The sequence below is a fragment of the Sceloporus undulatus genome, chromosome 5 (genome assembly GCF_019175285.1).
Source record: "Sceloporus undulatus isolate JIND9_A2432 ecotype Alabama chromosome 5, SceUnd_v1.1, whole genome shotgun sequence".
NCBI classification, from domain to species: domain Eukaryota; kingdom Metazoa; phylum Chordata; class Lepidosauria; order Squamata; family Phrynosomatidae; genus Sceloporus; species Sceloporus undulatus.
This window is the reverse complement of record NC_056526.1, coordinates 106426342-106446177: the sequence shown is the minus strand read 5'-3', so window position 1 is coordinate 106446177 and position 19836 is coordinate 106426342. Positions and strand designations below refer to the sequence as shown.

The window sequence follows — 19836 nt, the reverse complement described above, 5'->3', positions numbered from 1 at the left end:
ATAATTCAGTGATGAATCACTGTTAGGAAATAAACCATAAAGGCAAGACATTTTGAATCCAAGGCAATATACACCTGAGTCTTAAACCATGGATATATGTGTGTGTGTATGTGTGCGTGTGAGAGGGTATATAGTACACAGAATACTAATATATTTATTTTGCATTCTACAAGAATATACATTTATTCTTGAAATCTCTCCGTCTCCTTCAACACAAAGACACAACAGTTGTTTCTCACTGCCCTCTATCATAAGGTAACTTATTTACATAGTAAATCCTAAGGTACACATTTTCTTGGACTACAGTTCATCAGATATATGATGAAGACAGCAGTACTAATTCAGACTAGAGCTAGGTATACTCACCTATGAACCTAAAAACAGAATGTAAACTTAATCCTAACTATTATTTTAAGTATTAGGGGGTTCACTTCCCATTTTAAAGGATTTCTCAGTTTCATAGTCAAAGTCTTTTGGACTATGTTTCTAGCTGGTTCTGATAACCTAAAAAATCTATCCAGTAATCCCAACTATCCTTATATCTAATACTAATAAATCAAGCTTGCATAATACCTGTTCCTGACTACCTACGGAAATGCCACAATAAAGTCATATTTCTCTGTTAACTTGATCAATTCTGCACCTGAATGTTGACCTCTACTAATGCTTATTCTAGGTTTGTACTTGGGTGTTAAAATTTCCCATTTTAAGAGCTCTTATCAATGAGCACCTTTGCCTACTTGTATACAAAATTTCAGTATCTTGACAATTCTGGAAATCTCTTAACCATTTTGAGCATATGTATTGCATCCTTTACTCTGGTGAGAAAAAATACATGTTTTCTTTTTATACTTGTTTAACTCATTATTACTGTGTGTCAGGCTACGTATCAAAGAGATTCCAGATTCTCAGCTAAGATGAAAATAGTCTAGCCATTCAGTGGATATACTTGACTTCTGGTTCTGGAGGAGAAATGTCCCATTTTCAGATTGTTCTTCCACTAGATAATAGATTTTATTTTTTACCTTACCTTAGATTACATGTGTATTTTTTCATGTCTAGTGCATAAGAAGCACTACAACAATTATGATAACATATCAGTGAGGCTGTATCTTTATATGTGCTTTAAATATAAGTAACATAGCTCTTATGTTCAACAGAATTTATGAAGTAAGTCAGAAATCTGTGCTCATCAACAGCTGTCAAAAATAAAAACTTCCTGTTATAGTCTGTCAGGTCTTTACAGGCAATACTCATATAGTATCTTGTCAGTTTTGATATTATGTACCACTTCTATGTTTTTTGGCTGACTACTTTCTGACACATTCTGGAGTTCATATAAATAACCAGAGAGCAGCATTCGTGGGACTATCTTAAAGCTGAGAACAGCTCTCTAAAATGTTGATTTTAAAAACATATTGAGGTTAGAACTATTTTTAATTATAGCTTTTAGGTTTTACTGTGATTCTAAATGGTGGTGTGGGAATTCCTTGGAGCTCAAGGACTGGGTATGATTTCAATAAATACACAAATAAAATATCTCCTCAGAGCTCTGCATCTCAACCCTGATTTCTATAGTTTGAACCAAGAACAGTGGTCTGAGGAGACAGAGAATGATATGAGATACACTGCTGGAGAGAAAAGAATTATGGCAAAACATGCATGTCTCCGCTCCAGAAGCACATGTTTGCTTCTGGCCAGCAGCACAACAGAAATCTGTCAGGCTAGAGATTGTGGCCCAGGTTGTCACACCATGATAGGTTAATTCTGCCCATTGTGATTACTGTTCTAACAGCACTGGCTTTCAAGATTAGTTTATTGCAGCAACGACATATAGCTATGTTAGGATGCCATACACATCAACCAGAAAATACCTGAGGTTATTTTGCATTATGGAAAACTGTGCTGCCTGCCTGCAGCAAACTCATCCCTGCTTTGAGATGGTGATAAGAGCCAAAGACAATGTTTACCACCTGGACTGTTTTGCACGTCAACGTCGTTAATCAGAAATTTTGCGTGGGAGACAACAATTTCCAAAAAAATATGATTCTTTGCCAGACAGACTATTGAAGGAGTTTAATTAAAGAAACCCAAGCCTGTGATCTGCTGCCTCACTGCTAATATAGAAGAACTACATTTTACCCTTTCTGTTCTTCCTTTTTTCCCATTTATACAGATATCTACAGATATCTACCTCTATGTCCATATAGCTAAAAAAAAATTAGCAAAACCTACAAAATATAGAAAGATAGGATAGTCATGGGAAAAGAAGACTATAAATATAGTGGAAATTGAACCAGTTAGCACTCTAACATTTATTGAAAGATAATATATATATTTCTGAAGGGATTTGTGTGTGTCAGGTGCTTGCTGTTTACCTTTTTCTTTTTAAGATATGAAATGCTTTTTTTTCTGCTATAATCCTTTATTTTAAGCACAATTTATTACAGTTTTACTGTGTTAAAAGTTTAAGTTTTTTTACTATGTCCCTCTTAGTGAACAACTCTAGATTCTTCACATACCATTCCTCGTCTTATAACCAGTTGAATGTTTATGTTGTTAGATTAGGTCTTGTGCTTATTGTTTGAATACACCAAGCTGAATGTAACCATCAATCATGTGTGGGACCCTGTTCAACCTGTGTATTGTGTTTTTTTGAGATGACAAAAATTGAAGGGTTACCAGACACATATATGGTGAATTGCATTGCACTGGGTAGATCATGAGATGGATCCAGGCCTGGATAAAACAAGTATGAGATTAAGATACAGTATTCAGAGTTCAGTGCATGGCTGAATTACCACAGTTAATTCTTTGTTAATCCAAATACACACAGTCTTCCAAAGCACTATGGGAAATCTTTGGAAATTAGTAGGGCTTGTAATATAGAAATAATTGTGTAAACATGGACAGTTTCACTCTCATACCACTTTATCAAACAGGTCTGACATCTATAATTAAGTATGACAGTGAGCAGCTCACAGAAAGAAAGAAAGAAAAAACTCCCTTTTTAGTGCCAGGCATTAAAATCCACAGGTAAAGCAAAGGGATGGGGAAGAAAACTATCAGCACAATCTTACCTTGCCCAGAGTTTTTCAAATTCTCTTGGGTTCATGGGGATGCCACATCTGTACAGGACGTCTTTCAAATCCTTTTTCAGAATTATGCCATTTCCTTCGCCATCATATTCATGGAAATGCTAAAAGATGAAATGTCTTTAATAGCGGAGACTAGAACATTTTATAGGAAATGTCAAGATCCACCTGTGCAATTGGACCTTCTCTCCATACCCGTTCCTCTGCAGCCCTGCAGGGCATACCTCCTCTAGGAGGTTTGTAGACAGAATAAGCCACTTCACAGTCACCCGACACAATGACTGAGGAAAAACCTGAGCCAAATATATCAGTTCGGAGGATCGTTTGAGTAGCCCAGGCTGCACGGTTCAAGTGTTGCAGTGTGGCCCATATGTGCTCTTCAAAAGAACCCAGGACAAGACTGCAATATCTAAGGCTCAAGTTAGACCTCACAGCAACAGTGCCACATGAGAATACCACATAGGACCACTCAGATATGAGACAAAGTAATGAAAGGTACCAATGAACCTAACCTGCCAAGCCACAGATGACTGGCCTCTTCTTCCAATAATCCTCAGGTGGAGAGAAGTGATGGAGTAATTCTGCTTTGCCTCTAATTATCATTACATTACTCAAATATTCCCAATGCAGAAGCCCAATAATATTCCACACTAGCACCTCAGAGAAGGCTACCTGCACTTGTGGCACCATAAGTCAGCATGACTGGGAAAATGTGAGGTGCCACAGCAGTTTCATTATTTAGATTTGGGGGCTATTGTTTATTATGGATTATCTGGTGTGTAAACTCTCAAACAAAGAACTGCCCCAAAACTACAGCTGGCCACCATCTTTCCCCCTGAGTTTAATTCTAGAGCTGTATCAGAGCTCAGAAACTTTCAGAGGAAAAGAGGATGACATTCAGATGCAGCCAAGTGTCATCCTCTTTTCTATCCAGAATGGTCCCTGACACACCTCCAAAATCATTTTTAAAGGAGGAAAGGGCTCACCGGGGAGGTGCTTGCTCAGGGTCCCCTCAATCTTGGTGCTGATCCTGGCCACCCAGAGTATGAGACATGAGAAACAGTTCTGAGTTTGCTTCTTTTGAACCAAGAGGCACACCCAGAACATTCAGGCAGAAATGTGAAAGTGGGCTTAATTGTGAATGGAAAACTCTTATTCTCAGTTATACTTTCAGGAAAGCAGAGACTGAGTATATCATCTGCATTTAATTCTGCTTTTGGATGTTTCAAAATACTGCCTTAGACAGCTCCAAGCAGATACTATAGTCCTGCTGTTTCAACAGTAGTGCCAACAACATATTTGCCTTCTTGTCTATAGCAGGAAGCTTTGCTACTACATTTTTAATAGCTGAAAAGCTCAGTTGCTTCAAATCAGATGTGCAATGCATTATTTTAAAACTTATCACACATTTTGATCATTAATGAGCTATTTGTTTATTGTATCTAAATGCTTGGTTTATACACACACACACCATCAAAGATAAACATTGTATGAAGCTCTGAAATCGTTTTTAGACAACGTATTTGTTTAAAGACTACATAGAGCTTACCATAGCTAGGTCATTCCATCTGCTTTGTGCTTTGATACTAAGATAGTAATGAGCTTGTTCACAAGCTAGGTCTGCATCCGCTACTATCTGTTTGGGTCTCAAAAAGAAAGAATTATTATAATAACTAACTATGGTCTTCTTTTAATGGGATCATTAATATCCCACAAAGTTTGTTTGTTTCCTTGTTTTTTTATGTATGCTGTACAGATAGCTTTAAAGACTTAACCCAAACATCTGCATACAAATGAATTCCTTATAAATATTGTCATCCTTCTCCAGCTGCAAGTTAGGAATGATGTCTTTAAAATTTCTGTTAATCCCTGTTATCATTTGCACATGCAGATTGGTCAAATTGCTTAATTGCAACTGGAATTTGAGGGGGAAATATTTATAAATCAAAGCAATAACATAAAAGAAAAATGCCTATGAGATCTGAGGCAAAATAGGCAAATTATTACTAATTTTCACTGGAAAGTTAAACTAGCTGTATCTGATTTTTGTAAAAACAGGCCACACAAGAGTTCAGTTGTGAAAACAAATTATCACTGGGTGAAATCCAGTAAACATTAAACCCTCTTCAGGCAAGTTCACTTAAAACATGTAGCGTAAAATTTACAGCATGTCACCAAGTGCTTCTTTTTCTTTTTTCTTTAAGGTAAGTCTGCAGAGGTCCAGACCAGCAGTGTGAATGAACAAATGAATAAAATCTATTTTTAAAGCTCTTTGGTGATAGTCATGTTGTCCTTCAAATGTTAGTTCCCATTAGTCCTAGCCACCAATAGCTAATAGTGCAGAATATTGGGAGCTGTAGCTGTACCTCTGCAAAGTTACACAGTTCTCACCTCCATTTTAGCAACATGCTGTACATTTAAACTGGTGCATAGTTTAAACCTTTCCCAAGATTCTCATTGCGCAAAAGGAGGCTGCATGTACACAGCTAATAAACACTTTGGACTTTCACAAAATAGACATGACAAATAAGGAGAAAACCAGAGTGGTTTGTTTTGTCCCCTTCCATGCATACAAAACCTTCACCGCGCTTTATGAAGATATGGAGGGGGAATATTGTCCAGCTCTGAAGAACTGTCCTGAAAAGAAAGTGTTAAGCACCCCTTTTCTGTCTCCATTTCCGCATTCTTTTACCTGTGATTACAACCTTCCAATGTTGTTTTTTACTTAGCAACAATACCAATAAACCCCCCAAAATGAGGCATGTGATAGCACACGCCACATAGCTGCATTAAGAGCAATGGAACGGCACAAAGATGAGACAAATATAAGTACTGTCAGTTTCAATGGGATCAAAAGCCATTGCATACAATATACAGAATGGCAAGGTGAAGTAAGATGAAAGAAATATGGGTTTTATCATTTCAGGTTCCAAATGGAGGGTGAAGGGAGTCATACACTGACTGTTCCCTTCAAATAAATAACCAATAAGCCTACTTCTTATTAGTAAATTAACGCACAAGGAAAAACTAATCTGTGCATGTTATTAAAAAGTCTAACTAGGTTTGGTTGGATTTATTCTTACAGGCCAGTCTCTCTCCTTGGCTTGCTACTTTTATGGCAAGAAGGCATTTCTTATGTGCGAGAATCTGAAGTGGCAAAATCCCAGATTCAGCCATCTCCAACTGTCATTTCATTCTCTTTATCTGAGGTGGGGAATCTCTGGCTGTCTAAGTATAAATGAAATGGAAGGAATGGATGAAATAGAATAAATGCTGCTGGACTCCATATTCTGTCAGACCCAGCAGCCAGGATTAGGAGAATTATGGTCCAATAACTATAGTGTCACAAGTTCTCAATTCCTGTTGTTTATTGCATGGAGTGGTTCTTAAATTATTTATTTTACTTATCTAGTCTCTGGAGCAGCCTCCTGAATATGACATCCCTTCAAATATTTTAACAGGGCTATCATATCATCTCTCAACCTTCTCTTCTCCAGGTTAAACATCCCCAGCTCCCTAAGTCATTCCTCATAGGTCATGGTTTCCAGACCCATTTTAGTTGCCCTCCTTTGGACACGCTCTAGTTTCTCAACGTGCCCAGAACTAGACACAATATTCCAGGTGGGGTCACACAATAAAGTGGCACTATTACTTCCCTTGATCTAGACACTATACTTTTATTGATGCAGCCTAAAATCACATTGGCCTTTTTAGCTGCTGCATCGCAATGTTGACTCATGTTCAACTTGTGGTCTACTTGAACTCCTAGATCCCTTTCACATGTAGTCTCCTGAGGATGTTCCTGAGCACAGGTGCTCCCTTATCTCACATACCCATGAGCCCATCCTCAGAAAGAAGGGGTATGTAGCAAAGTACCTTAACAAGTTGTTTGACAGGAATTATGTGGTCCACTGTATGTCCACGACCCAAAACATGTACAGATTTGAATGCAATAACCTAAAATTTGAATATAGGTGCACTCAAAGTGGCCTGTGTTTAGACATGCCAATTTGTGTAGAAAACCTAATGACTAAAATATATCATGGCATCTTTTGTTTGTGTGTGTCTTTTGTTCTGCAAGTGCGATAGGGAAATGGCATAAATGAACACAGCTCACGTACTTCCCACAGGAGGATCCACTGCTTTAAATGAACATAGCCTTTCCTTCTATGGTGTCTTTAAAATACACTATGCTGCCAGTTCTCTATCACACAGGTAAGAGTATTCATCTGTAGAGGGGTGGGATGGAACAGGTTTCTCAGACTAAAAGCAGGACCTGACATACTGTGTCTTTAACAGCTGAAGAGAACAGAAAATTGGGGCAGATAAAACTTCTCCTGCTGCTGCAGAAACATACCTTTCTTACTGAGCCTCATATTTCTTCCTCACTTGTCATTTCAAAGGGGAGTTAACCACCCAGCACAATAATAGATGAGAATCCTTCATAACTAAAGCTGCACCAAGGATGTTTCAAATTCTTGATCAAAAGTTTTCATATATCAAATGTAACATAAAAATGCATCACAGCTCACACAGCAGCTTATTTTGCTTAATTTGGAAAACTGAACAGGAAGAGTGAACAGGATGCAGAATTGATGAAGTGTTCATTCATTCACTGACTGTTTGTTTGTTTGTTTGTCGCCTTTCTCCCAGAGTAGACCCCAAGTGGCTTACAGAAGGAAATCAATTAAAACTTACCAATGCACCTTTTAAAACAATTGAAATCATCAGAATTAAAATAGTATAGAATTATTTTGAAACATATAAAAGTTAATAAATAAAATACAGGCCACAATTTAAAAAAAGCTTTCCCAGCAGAGTTGCATATTAAAAGCCTGCTTAAACAAAAATGGTTTTGCCTGCCAGCAAAGGCAAAGCAAAGAGGGGCCAGCCTAGACTCCCATGGAAAGGAGTTCCAGATGGTGGGAGCAGCCAGTGAGAAGTATCTCTTGTGTCCTCACCAAGTGAGTTCCTGAAGGTGGCAGGAACAAGAGAAAGCTGTCCCCTGAAGAACTTAGAGTTCTTTTTCATCACACCTTATAATCTGCACAAGTCTCACTGTGGGAGGCATGTAAGTTAATAACTTCCGTATCTCTTTACTAGGTGAAATAGACTAATTTTGTATGGCAAAGAAGCAGAGCAAACAGTAACTGCAAGTCCAGGCTACTTTCTGTTCACCTACTTCTCATTACATCTGAAACAGCTTTGAATCTATTAACAATTGTGCCTCCAAATTTGGAGCTCTTCAAATGTTTTGGACTATAATTCCCATTCCTGACCATTATTTATGATGTTTGGGGTTAATAGGAGTTGAAATCAACAAGATCTGGAAGGCACAAAGTTTGGTATTGGTTAATTCACTGTCTTTCTATCCTGGTAAGAAATGTATCTGGAGCAGACTCATTTTTAGAAACCATTTTCCCCCAGCGCTATATAATATCATCATATTTCCTCAATTATCTTTTTCTATGTAGTTTGCATCCCGCATTAATTGGCAAAAAGCTAATATAACAATAATGTAAATCTAACTAAATCTATGAGATTGCTGCCATTCTTACTTGTAAAACGGAGTCAGCCATGGGCGCATCTCTTTTGTTGAATGTGCTTGGAACAACTGAAGGAATTCTGGATAGTTTAATGTAGAGGTCACATTCATTCCGAGGAGACTAAGCAGACGTCCATATTCCTCATCTGTCATGCTGATCATAAAGCTATCCAGGAGGCGTCGGAAATCAAGCATGGTTACAATGCCATCATTGTTCAGATCTATTTTACGGAAGGCAATGTATGGATCCTAACAGGGAATATTTGGTTTACTGTTAACACTTCACCTTTTTTGTTTTCATTTCAGACATATCATTAACTATAGCGCTAAACTAACTATATAACTCAAAGTATGTCTAACACATATTTTATTCCAGATGATTCACATATATGGTAAATTTAAGGTTATGTAGGAAACAGATCACATAGGATGGATTCCTGAAAGATCTTCAAAACTAGGCTGTACAACTATGGTCCAAAACACACTGAAGAAATAATCCAGTTTGAGACTGCTTTAACTCCATTGGCTCAATGCTAGGGAATTCTGGGAACTGTCATTTAGTGGGACACTGAGCCTTACTCTGTCAGAGAGCTCTGTTACCACAGTAAACTACAATTCCCTGGATTCCCTAGCACTGAGCCAGGGCAGGTAAAGCGGTCTTGAACTGTATTATTTCTGCAGTGTGTTTTGGTCTTATATTTTAGGGATCCTTTATGAAACAGATATTCTATTTTAGGCTGCATTCACTGATCCAATTGGTTGCTAGTAATTTCCTTGATTTGAGCACATCATAAATAATATATCAAGTCAGTTGAAAGTCAGGTTAGCTGGCCCCCACTTTCACATAACCAACATGACTTTAAAGATAAACATTTCTGGAGTCTCACATTCCTTCAAAACAACTTCTTAGAACACGTTTAACTGGTAGTTTGATAAGCTTTATCGCTTATGCCCTTGGTCAGCATTATCACCAGAATGTTAAGAGGCTGGTTGAACTGTTAACCTTGCCCATGTGGCAAGCAGCTTGGCCCTTCTTGTATAAATACTGAGGGCTCCTTCTCAAGACTGTCCCTACAGTTGTAGTAAGCTGAACATGTCTGAAGTACTGACTTGACCATCAACTGTCCCTGAAGTCCCAGAAAGGAGGGAGTGCCAGCAAATCAAATCTACAGTGGTAGCACCTTGACAGGAATCTCATTGCTAAAAGCCAAGCTTTAACATCTTCAACAGTGCATCTCACATTGCTGATCTTCTTTGCTTCTTTTCCATGATAAACCCTGTAAAATTTAAAAGGTGGGACAAACTCTTCTCTCTGACATAGAATTACTGCTGTAGATTTGATAATCTGGAGCCTTCTCCTTCCTGGAAGATCTAGGAAAGCTGAAAGCCAAGACATCACTAGAAACCTCTGCAGAGGAAACTCTTATAGTTGTATACAAGCACAGCCAAGCAGTTCACAACAGAACCACCTTAACATGCAGACCTGCTCTAATACAAGGGAAATCCTGAATATTTGGGCCTACTGAAGAAAAAAATTACTTAGGAGGCAGCATCCATAGCCCCTAGGATGCCCATCCTTTTCTTTACAGTAACTGCAAATGAAGAAAGTTTGTAGAAAAATGTTTAAAGATACTGTTATCACAAAATAATCAGTTATGATGTTGATCAAGAGTATTACCACAGGAAATCATTACCCCATATTCTTCTGCAAGCTTGTTACTATATTGGCTGAGGCATTCTTCAGCAGACAAGAAGCGACACTTGTTGATATTGACTTGGCGATTTGGACCTTGCCCACCAAGTCTGGAATCTGAAATAGTTATTGGGATAAAACAGTCAATTACCTACTTTGCCCAAAGCAGATCTAAACAACTGACACTGGAATCAGTATGCTATAGTAGTTGAGAGTGCTGGACTAGGACCAAGGAGATCCAGCTATGAATATCACTAGGTGATTTTGGGCCTTCTCTTTCAAGCTACCTTGCAGGGCTGTTTTGTGGATACAACTGGGATGAGGAGAACACTGTCATAAGCTCCTTGAAGGAAGCATGAGATACAAATGTAAAGTACAAATACATCAATAAAGGAATCAGTAATATTTGATTTTATAAAAACATTTTCATAAACCTTAGAACCAGATCAACACCTGGTATGATCTTGAAGTGTTAGGCAATGCAACTGTTTGATCACTGCTAACATACGTAGTTTCAATACAAGTAAAGAGAGAAAGGAAGTTTTAAAAGGAATGGCTCGATTATGTAAATTCTTTGTGGTATATGTAATTATTTGGCAGAAATCTCTGCAATCCTGCAATGTTATGGGGTCAGGTAACAATATAAAGTTGGAGATAAATTTGTTAAGAGACACATATGATTATCAAATGATATTACATTCTTGATTTGCAACTGCTAAGATTTTGTTTTCCAGATGTGCCAATATAATTTGAATAAAAATCCACGGAATATAAGTGTTTCCTCCCAGTCTGAGAAAGGAACATGGTGAGAAAAAGAAGCACTCTACAAATGAGGTTCCTGTTTTATAACCACAGGATAACACTTTTGGGGGGAAAGCTGAGCCCTGCTTCCTACTCAGGGAATGTTTTCAACTATTAGAGTAGAGCAGTCTAGAGCAATTCTAAGAGGCATCAACAGGGGTCTAGTATCCGGATCGAGGTAAATGATGGTATCACTCTACTCAGTTTTGGTCAGGTCTCACCTGGAATACTGATTCCAATTCTGAGCACTATAATTCAAGAAGGATATTGATCAGTATGACAGAGCTGCTAAGGAGACAGGCGCGTTCCAGATGGGCCCTATTGGGTGCCGTCGTTACGCACGAGGGACAGCGCTTTCTGACGCCCCTTGCCCCTCGCATGTAATGAGGGCGTCAAAATGGCGGTGCCCTATACTGATGGGCGCCGCCAGTTTGACATGACGGACGCTTAGTGTCCGCACGTCTCAACGCCCTTGTGACACTGCAAGGGTGCCATTGGCACCTTGCGACGTCACAACGGCACTGCAAGAAGAACCTGCTTTTTGCGGGTTCTTCTTGCTGAACAGGGGAATCGTGCGGTTTGTCTGCTGCGGTTCCCTCATGCAGCAAACACGGGCGCTGGCAGACCGCACTTTTGGGCGGTCTGTAAAGAGCCATAGCTTCCTGGCAGCCAATTACAGTTCAGGAAGACTGAAGGGGAGCTCCAGGGTAATTGGAATGTATAAAAGTCAGTGTGTGTGTCTGAGGAGAGGGCTGGAGAGAGAGTGGGGGGAGCTTGTCACTCAGCATTTTAAACCTGCTCCAGCCTCCAGGGCTGGAGCTGGGTGCATGATGAGGCAGAGATTATTGCACACTAAATCACTGCCGAACCACCGGCCACCATCAGCCCTGGTGCCAGCCGTGCTCCGCCAGCACTTTTTAGAAGTCAGAAAGCTTTCCGACTTCTAAAAAGTGCTGGCAGAGCACAGCTAGGACCCAAGCTGATGGCGGCTGGCGGTTCAGTGGCGATTTAGTGTGCGATAATCCCTGCCTCCATTCCGTGTCCCAATTCCAGCCCAGGAGGCTGGAGCTGGTTTAAAATGCCGAGAGATAAGCTCCAGAATTTCAGTTATGATCAGATAAGGACTCTGACAGGAGAGAGAGTTCAGTTCAGTTAGTCCCGAGGGGACCATGATTCAGTTAGACTAGACAGGTCTGCTTGGTATTCCTACTGAGAGTGGGAGAGCAAGGTACAGAGTATTTAAAAGCCTGCAGTTGTTGTTAATGTAACCATACTAGGCGTGAAGTAACCTAGAGAAGATACTGGCTTTCTTAATGTTATTTAGTTAAGTTACTGTTCTTTTTTTTACAGAAGATGTCTCTGTCTGAGTGATGTTAGGCTGTTATGTGCCATTCCCTGTTCTTCACTGAGGCATCCAATCAATACCAATTAAGATACCACAACTGGGGGGCAGGGGAGTAAGTTTAATGTACCACAAGATCCCTCTGGGGGGCTCTTCCCCCACTCCCCTACCTGACTGCCAGGCAGCATTACCAGGCTCAGATGAAAGCACTCTCCAATACCGTCCTTTCTCAGTTACAAAACAACTGCAGCACAAGACAGGATGGCTACAGGGCACTAATGGAATCAGTACGATTCATCAGCTATACCTCTGGCAATCCAAACGCATAGTCTGGAATATCAGTATGCAAAGGGATCTTTTAGCATCTTTGAGACTAACTGTGTGAAAAAAAAGTTGTAGCATAAGCTTTCATAGACTTGGCCATGCATCTGAGGAAGTAGACCAAGTGTACAAAAGCTGGTGGTACAACTTCTTTCGCACAGGTGCTACAAAATCTCTTTGCAGTCTGGCAATTCAGTTCTCTTAATATTCTTCCCACAGCAAAAATATTGTCTTCAAAAAACGCAAATCGCTCCCTCCCAGCCATTTGTCCTTCCTTGAGTGTCCTTCCTTCCAGCTACTATGTTGTGGTCACTAATAGCTACCAACTATAGGAACCCCTTTATCTTCATATTTCTGTTTTTTTCCTGAAAATAACTTAGCTGGAAATGCAAGGTGCTGTTGTTGTTAATGATAGTTCTGTTGGTTCCTGGGCAAGGAAACCTAGGAAAAATAATTCCAGAGAAATCCCATTGAAGCTCTTCCAGACTGCAGTTTCTATATTCAGTCTCTGCCTGCACTCAGTTTGTGTCAGTGTGCCAACCAGCCAGCACACGAGAAACAAACATTTAGAGTTTGCTCCAGCCTGCTTAGAATCCCAGACCACTGAGCTTTGCTTATCTTTCTTACCCTTCTGCCTTGTTATCGTCATTCCATGTTTGTTGTTTTGAAACTTTGATAACAAGCACAGCAGGAGGCATCACTGAAAGTTATCCTTTTCTATATATAAATTCTGACCCATTTAGGTGAGCTGAAGCCTAATGAAGGAGGAGGAATTATGATCCAAGCAGCCTCTCACTGAAGAGAGAGGCCTTTTCTCTCTGTTGTATATGTTTGGACATGATAACATATGCACAAGGTCCTTAATTTTTCTATCCTGTCATATGAACAAGAATGTGGGTTTCTCTCTTGATTTCTAAAGGAATAGATTAGTAGCAGTGCAGGCCTGTGAATTAAGAGGCCACATATACCAATTAGCTTCCCTCCTGCAGTGGCCCTGAGGTGTCACCTAATGTGGCAGGGCTGGGATTGTGAATGGTAACAACACTTGTCTATAATCTAATTGTCAGACAAAAGAAGTTGTTTCATTTGGTCACAACTGTGATACTTCAATTACATAGTGTATGTTATGCTCATACTTGGTCTCAGATTTTTGTACAATTGTATTGAAACCTACAATTCAGTCTGCAAAACACATACCTTAGAAGCCACACTTAAGGAGCCAATTAATATAGTTATGGTACCAAGAAATATCCAGTTACCTTCAAACATTGCCACAAAATCAAGGTAACTCAGTCCTCCAATTGGAAATCCTAGTTTCTCATTAAGTAGATTAAACTGGTCATCATCCACTGGCATCCCAATATCTTCCAATAGCTGACAGTGAGATAAAATATAATGTTTATTTAAATGCTAGACATAATCCAATCAGTTTTTAATTTCAACAAGAAAGTTTTGTTTTATTTACTGGATTTGTATCCCACCTTTCTCCCAAAAATGTGCCCAAAGACAATGTCCCACAAAACTGAAGAAATGCTATTAAAATATGAAATGAGAAAAGAATTAAAAATGTGAAACAGAATTTTAAAATAAACCAACTGAAAAAATTAGAGTAGCCCAACAGTTAAGAGCCCCTTCTTACAAACAGGGTCAGTTTCCAAAGGCCCTGAAGCATTTTGTACCAGCCAAAGTTTCTTTATACCCTTGGAAGGCAGCCCCACATACAGTATGCTACAGTAATCCAAACTGGATGCAACTGAGGCATGTATCACCATGGCCAGGAATAGGCACACATATATCTTTAACTAAATAAACACCTAATTATCATGCATCTTGCCCACAGGTTTATTCTCTTGTTCCTTTTCCATTTTAATACAGTTGGCCCTCCACATTTGCGTATTTGATTTTTATGGCTTTGATTATTTGTGAATTTGATTAATATCTTCTCTCTAGGAATCTCTAGGTCCTCCAGCGCGACTCTGCCCAACTTTCACTAGAAATAGTGCTGGAGGACCTGGAGATTCCTAGAGAGAACATTTTTCTAGGCATTTGTAAATCCTCCAACACAATTCTATGGTCAAATGTTAGCAGATGTTGACCACAGAGTTGAGTTGGAGGACTTAGAGATTCCTAAAGAGGTGTTGTTTCAGGTTAAAAAAAATAGTATTTTATTTTTATTTGCAATTTTTCCACTTTCACAGGAGTCCTGCATCCCTGACCCCAGCAAACATGGAGGGTCCACTGTATTTTTATAATTATAAATGCAAGTTAGGGGAGGAGGACCTTTCCCAGGCAAAGTATCAGAAAACTATGCCTAGGTAGCCCTGGCCTGTAGAATAACCAAACTACACAGTACTCCCAAACTGTGAATTTGAGGTTTTAGAGGGCATATTATCCTGTCTAGCATAGGTTGAATCCCTGTTTTCTGATGCGAGCAGGACTACTTCTATCTTGTCTGGATTAAGATTCAGTTGGTTCTTCCTCATTCAGCCCAATCTTCATATTATGCATGGATGTGTAGCACTCCCACTATCAAATCGGATTTAGACGCTGCATGCTCACTGGATAAAGCAAAATGTATTTATGTCTCAAGATCAAGGCAATGATGTCTAACTGCTTTATCACACTAGGGGCAAACAGGATTTAAACAAGAGCTAAACTAGAGAAAACCAGGAAATGTCTGATGTTTATCACATCCTCCACCCATAAGATGAAACTGTAGAATCAATGACAGCAGCATAACTGTTACATTTATTTGAAACTACTTATAGGTGGAAGCCACTATGTTATTCGTTTCAAGCTTATGACCTTGTTTAGACATTCCTCTGCCACTTTAAGCATCATAAATTATTCCTACATTTTGAATTTAGACATATTATTTTATACTTGTACTGCATAGTTTTTTAGCCCTCTTGTAATTGCTTCACTGCTGATTATTCTATTCTATTTTGCTTACTTTGCTTTGGAGATTAAAAGAAAAAAGAAGCGTTGCATGTCTGAATGGTGTAAAAATGTAAAAAAAAAAGTGAGAATGCTCTAATTAGCAAATTATCACTCTTTTCAGGAGATTTTAAAAGCTTTTGAAAAGAGATTAGCAGCTTTGTGCTTTAGTACAGGCTTTTGCTATCAGATTGAATGCTTAATTCTAGAAATACAAGAGTATGACATACAAAGAAAGCCATTGTCACATAAATACAATAAAGAAAAAGCTTTATCTTACTACAATATTATTTGGCGTGAACAGCTCTGGTGCCATGTTCCATGTACAGTAGGGTAGAGCTTCCATACAAGTGGCTTTCCCCAATATCAGAAGATACTGGAACTGCATGCATGGGGCTGATGTTAAAATTCACGGGTAAGGCTTATTTATCTTGTTGCTTCATGCCTACAGGAAACTGTTCAATCTGGCTATTAGTATACAACAATAATCTGTGATAATCAATGGTGTGCTGTTCAGATCAAGAGCCAGTGGGACTTAAATGGGATTGCTATGGAGCCTATGCAAAGGCTCAATTTGTACATCAAAACCATGGCACAGATTCAGCTTCCCACTTGGAAGGCAAAGGTGTGACTGCAAATGGTATTTAAGCAGCCTAACAATAGACAGAAGCACAGCCAAGACGATGTTGGCCAGGCTTTGTCTCATCATGCAGAAAGGCTCAAAGTGTAAATGAAGCAAGACTTTTTTTTATATTAGACTAGTTTGTACAATACTACAAGTCTACATAGCTGTTATCACCTACAAAATATTGTCATTAGACTATAGTAACTTAATTGAGTTTAGCTGCTACTTAGAACAAAGTGAATCTGGAAGATGTGAGCCTTACTGAAAGGATCAAGTTACAGAATGCCATCTTACTCTCTAGTTTTTTCTTCTTCTTTGAATCTCCACTCAGATAATCTCCACTGCCATCTATCTTTACAAACAGCCAAGCAGCCATCATGCAAGTCAACCGAGTCTATGTGCCAAAAGGGATTAGAACTTGTATTTCTCAAAAGACACTGCCTAAAGTTGCACAGGGAGGTTCCAAAGGATCCTGGACATGGTACTGCCTTCAACAAGCCCATTGTTGCCTACAAGGTTTGACAAAACCCCAACAGGATACAATACAGGGCTGGTGGGCCACAACCATGTTGGTTAGAAGTCATGCAGGCTTCATCTACAAGGTGAGAGAGATGGCTCTTTGATAAATAACAGAAAACGAAGTGATTCTATGTCAAAAATAATATGTGTGGCAGAACAGTTAAGCAACACTGATATATAAAGTTTTTTTTTGTTATGCTCACTCTGTTCACAAAAAGTTCCATGTCTTGTTATGGCAACATCAAGCAGCATAGGCAGATGCCCAGAAGTAAGAAAAGTTACTTTTTTCAAAGCCCCCTCCCCCATTAGTATGGCCAGTGACTGTGCTAGCAATACATATACCATGCTGGCTGCTGTCTTGAAAAGTCTTTTCTTCCAAACTCTGCAAATAATAATCTAAAAAGATATCAGAAAATCCCAGCACAAAGCAATTCACTTCAATTTGCATTCAATCCGCTTCAATTCATTCCCACCCAGCACAAAAAGAAAATGCAAATTAAATTAAATTAACCTTTCGGAAATCAGTTTTACTCAATTTCCCACTAGCTTGCTTGTTGTAGACAAGAAAAGCATCTCTAAGGCTGGTTTCCTGTTGCAGGATACCATCCCTCAGCCTTTCAATTACTTCATCAACAGTTCTATTCTTGGTGTATTTGTAGGCATGGTCTTCAATCTGTTTCATTCTAAAAATGGAAGATGGGCAATGAAGAGAGACATCTTAAATATGGTACTATAAAATATTTGATTAAGCATTAATGATCTGTACTGTTAAAATTATAGACAGCATACGCACATTTACAAGCTTTGTGTGAAATGACAGTTGTTTATAAAGCTATAATTACCAGCTCTTCAGATTTCAAGGGCCACATGATCAATTCAAAAAGAGAAGTAATGTAGAGGCAACTATTAAAGTGACTGTGTGACAAGAGAATCCTGGAGATTGTAGGGACTCTATTAGGACTCACTTAAATTGAATATTATCATAATCTCATCTAGACTCTCACAAAACTACGGATATCCACCAAGAGTCCCATTTAGTTCTGCAGAGGCAAAGGAGTCTGCATGACTGAGAAATGCACACATGGAATTGGAGCCTGTACCAAAATGAACAGGATGACCTTTGAAAACTAGCAAAGATTTATTTATGCACAGAGTTCTCTTTGCATATAAATGCTGGATTGGGCTGTGTTGGGTAGCTTATTTGCAAGTGGTGCAGAAGGGACTACACAACTTAAAAAAAAAACTAGACATGAACTTTACTGAGTACCTAAAAAACAACAGAACAAACATAAAACATGCAATTCATCCCAGATGCAGCTCAGTCTAGAACAATGTAGTGACTAAGGTAGGGATAAGCCACTGCAGGTAAGGACCACTTTCCAATTTGCTCAAGCAATCAAAAGCTACATATATGTTGATTTGCTACCTTTTCTTTTCTTTTCTTTTTGGTAAAAATAGAAGAAAAAGCTATGAAATAACATTTTTATTTCTTTATGCTTTATCTTTATTCCTTCTATATGATTTAAATAATTAAAGCAATCTTGAATACAATAACCTGCTACAGGGGGAGATCAAAAGAAGCCCACTCTTCTACTTCTCCTCTCCCCAGACTTTTCTCATACCTTCTGTAATAATTTCAACATGGTCCAACAGCCCATTTCATTTTTGTTGGAAAGAAGAGATACAAGGAAGAAGCCCCCTCCCCAGTCAAGCAGGTTTTATCAGTTCTCTTACTGCAGCACTGAAAATCAGAAAGGAATAAAACCACTACCAGAGCTAGCCGGGGCTTGGAGTATCTTCCACAATGATATTTTCTCCTTCCCCTACTCCCTTACTGTCTTATCATCTTTTTGCCTCTTTCCACCCTGTCACTCCATTCTGACCACTGAGGATCACCTTCCTACTATAGGGAAAAGTGAATGAAGTAATTCCTGGGAATTTCCCGGGACACAAAAGAGCAAAAAGAGAGGAGAGAAGAAAGCAGTGGGAAGATAACAAGAAAGTAATACATGGCAGGGCAGGAGAGATAACATCATCATGAACATCCTCTAAACTCCAGCCAGCTTCTACAGTAGGTTGATGCTGAAATTTAGGTACTAAACTGTTCAGTCAAAGGATCACACACACTCAAATTCATTGGTGCTCCTGGTTGTTTCTTGGGGAGTTTAGGAGCTGGGGGGGGGGGTGTAGAGGGCCACAAAAATGGTCTGGGAGCCATATACGGCACATAATTGCACTTTCTCTAGTCCTGAACTAAACTATTGTAAGAACACTATCCACAGAATATATGTATAAACAACACTGATAATTTTCTGGAAACAGAAGACATAGGTTGGCTGACTGAGGAGAAGTAATATAAGGATTGGAGGAAATCACATTGCTTTGTGATTATTCTGGCTAGTCTGGAGGACATGGGATGGAGAAAGAAATAGAACAAGAGGTGCAAGGAGGAAGAGAGCATTAATTTTCTGGAGTGTCAGTCAGAGCTTAAGAAGAAACAAAAAATGGAAAAGAATGGAAGGAAGGGAAGTATTTTGAGAATATTTGGGAGGTATAGTGTGACTTTCTTCAGTGCCTCTCATCTACTGATGACATTCTGGACAGGTTTCTATTGCATAATATACAGTCTTTTATAACGTTATGTGGGGTGAACCAGGGTGAATGTGGGAAACCAATAATAAAATGTGTCCCTAGGGTCAAAACTGGCAACCTCCATGCCAATCTCTGGCCTTACTATGGCATGTCTGAGAACAGATGCTTCAAGCAGGGAGTTAATCAACAGTAATTCAACCAGTTAATTGATTTCAATCATTAGCCTTGATGGTAATTAAGTAACCAATTTCTAGCATTTAACATTATCAAATTAATTTCCGAATCTAATGCTCCAAGCTCTGATGCTGATAAATGTTTCCTGTTCACAACTTGTTTGTGAGGTTAGTGAACTTCAGATAATGAGCT

The 19836-nt window shown here is 39.0% G+C and overlaps 1 protein-coding gene and 1 long non-coding RNA gene across 6 annotated transcripts in view; both read right to left on the bottom strand.

Moving 5' to 3' along the window:
- Positions 1–19836, bottom strand: part of LOC121931194 — a 972450-nt gene that overhangs the window by 204750 nt on the left and 747864 nt on the right. The window lies entirely within an intron of this gene.
- EFCAB6 (EF-hand calcium binding domain 6) overlaps positions 1–19836 on the bottom strand; it is a 132324-nt gene that overhangs the window by 47184 nt on the left and 65304 nt on the right. For all 4 annotated transcript variants that reach the window (XM_042468618.1, XM_042468620.1, XM_042468619.1 and 1 more), the window contains 6 exons: positions 17390–17561; positions 14057–14171; positions 10335–10450; positions 8654–8889; positions 4645–4741; positions 3081–3199 (listed from right to left, as the gene is read on the bottom strand). In XM_042468618.1, the coding sequence (XP_042324552.1) occupies positions 3081–3199; positions 4645–4741; positions 8654–8889; positions 10335–10450; positions 14057–14171; positions 17390–17561 (855 nt within the window). The remainder of the gene's footprint in view (positions 1–3080; positions 3200–4644; positions 4742–8653; positions 8890–10334; positions 10451–14056; positions 14172–17389; positions 17562–19836) is intronic.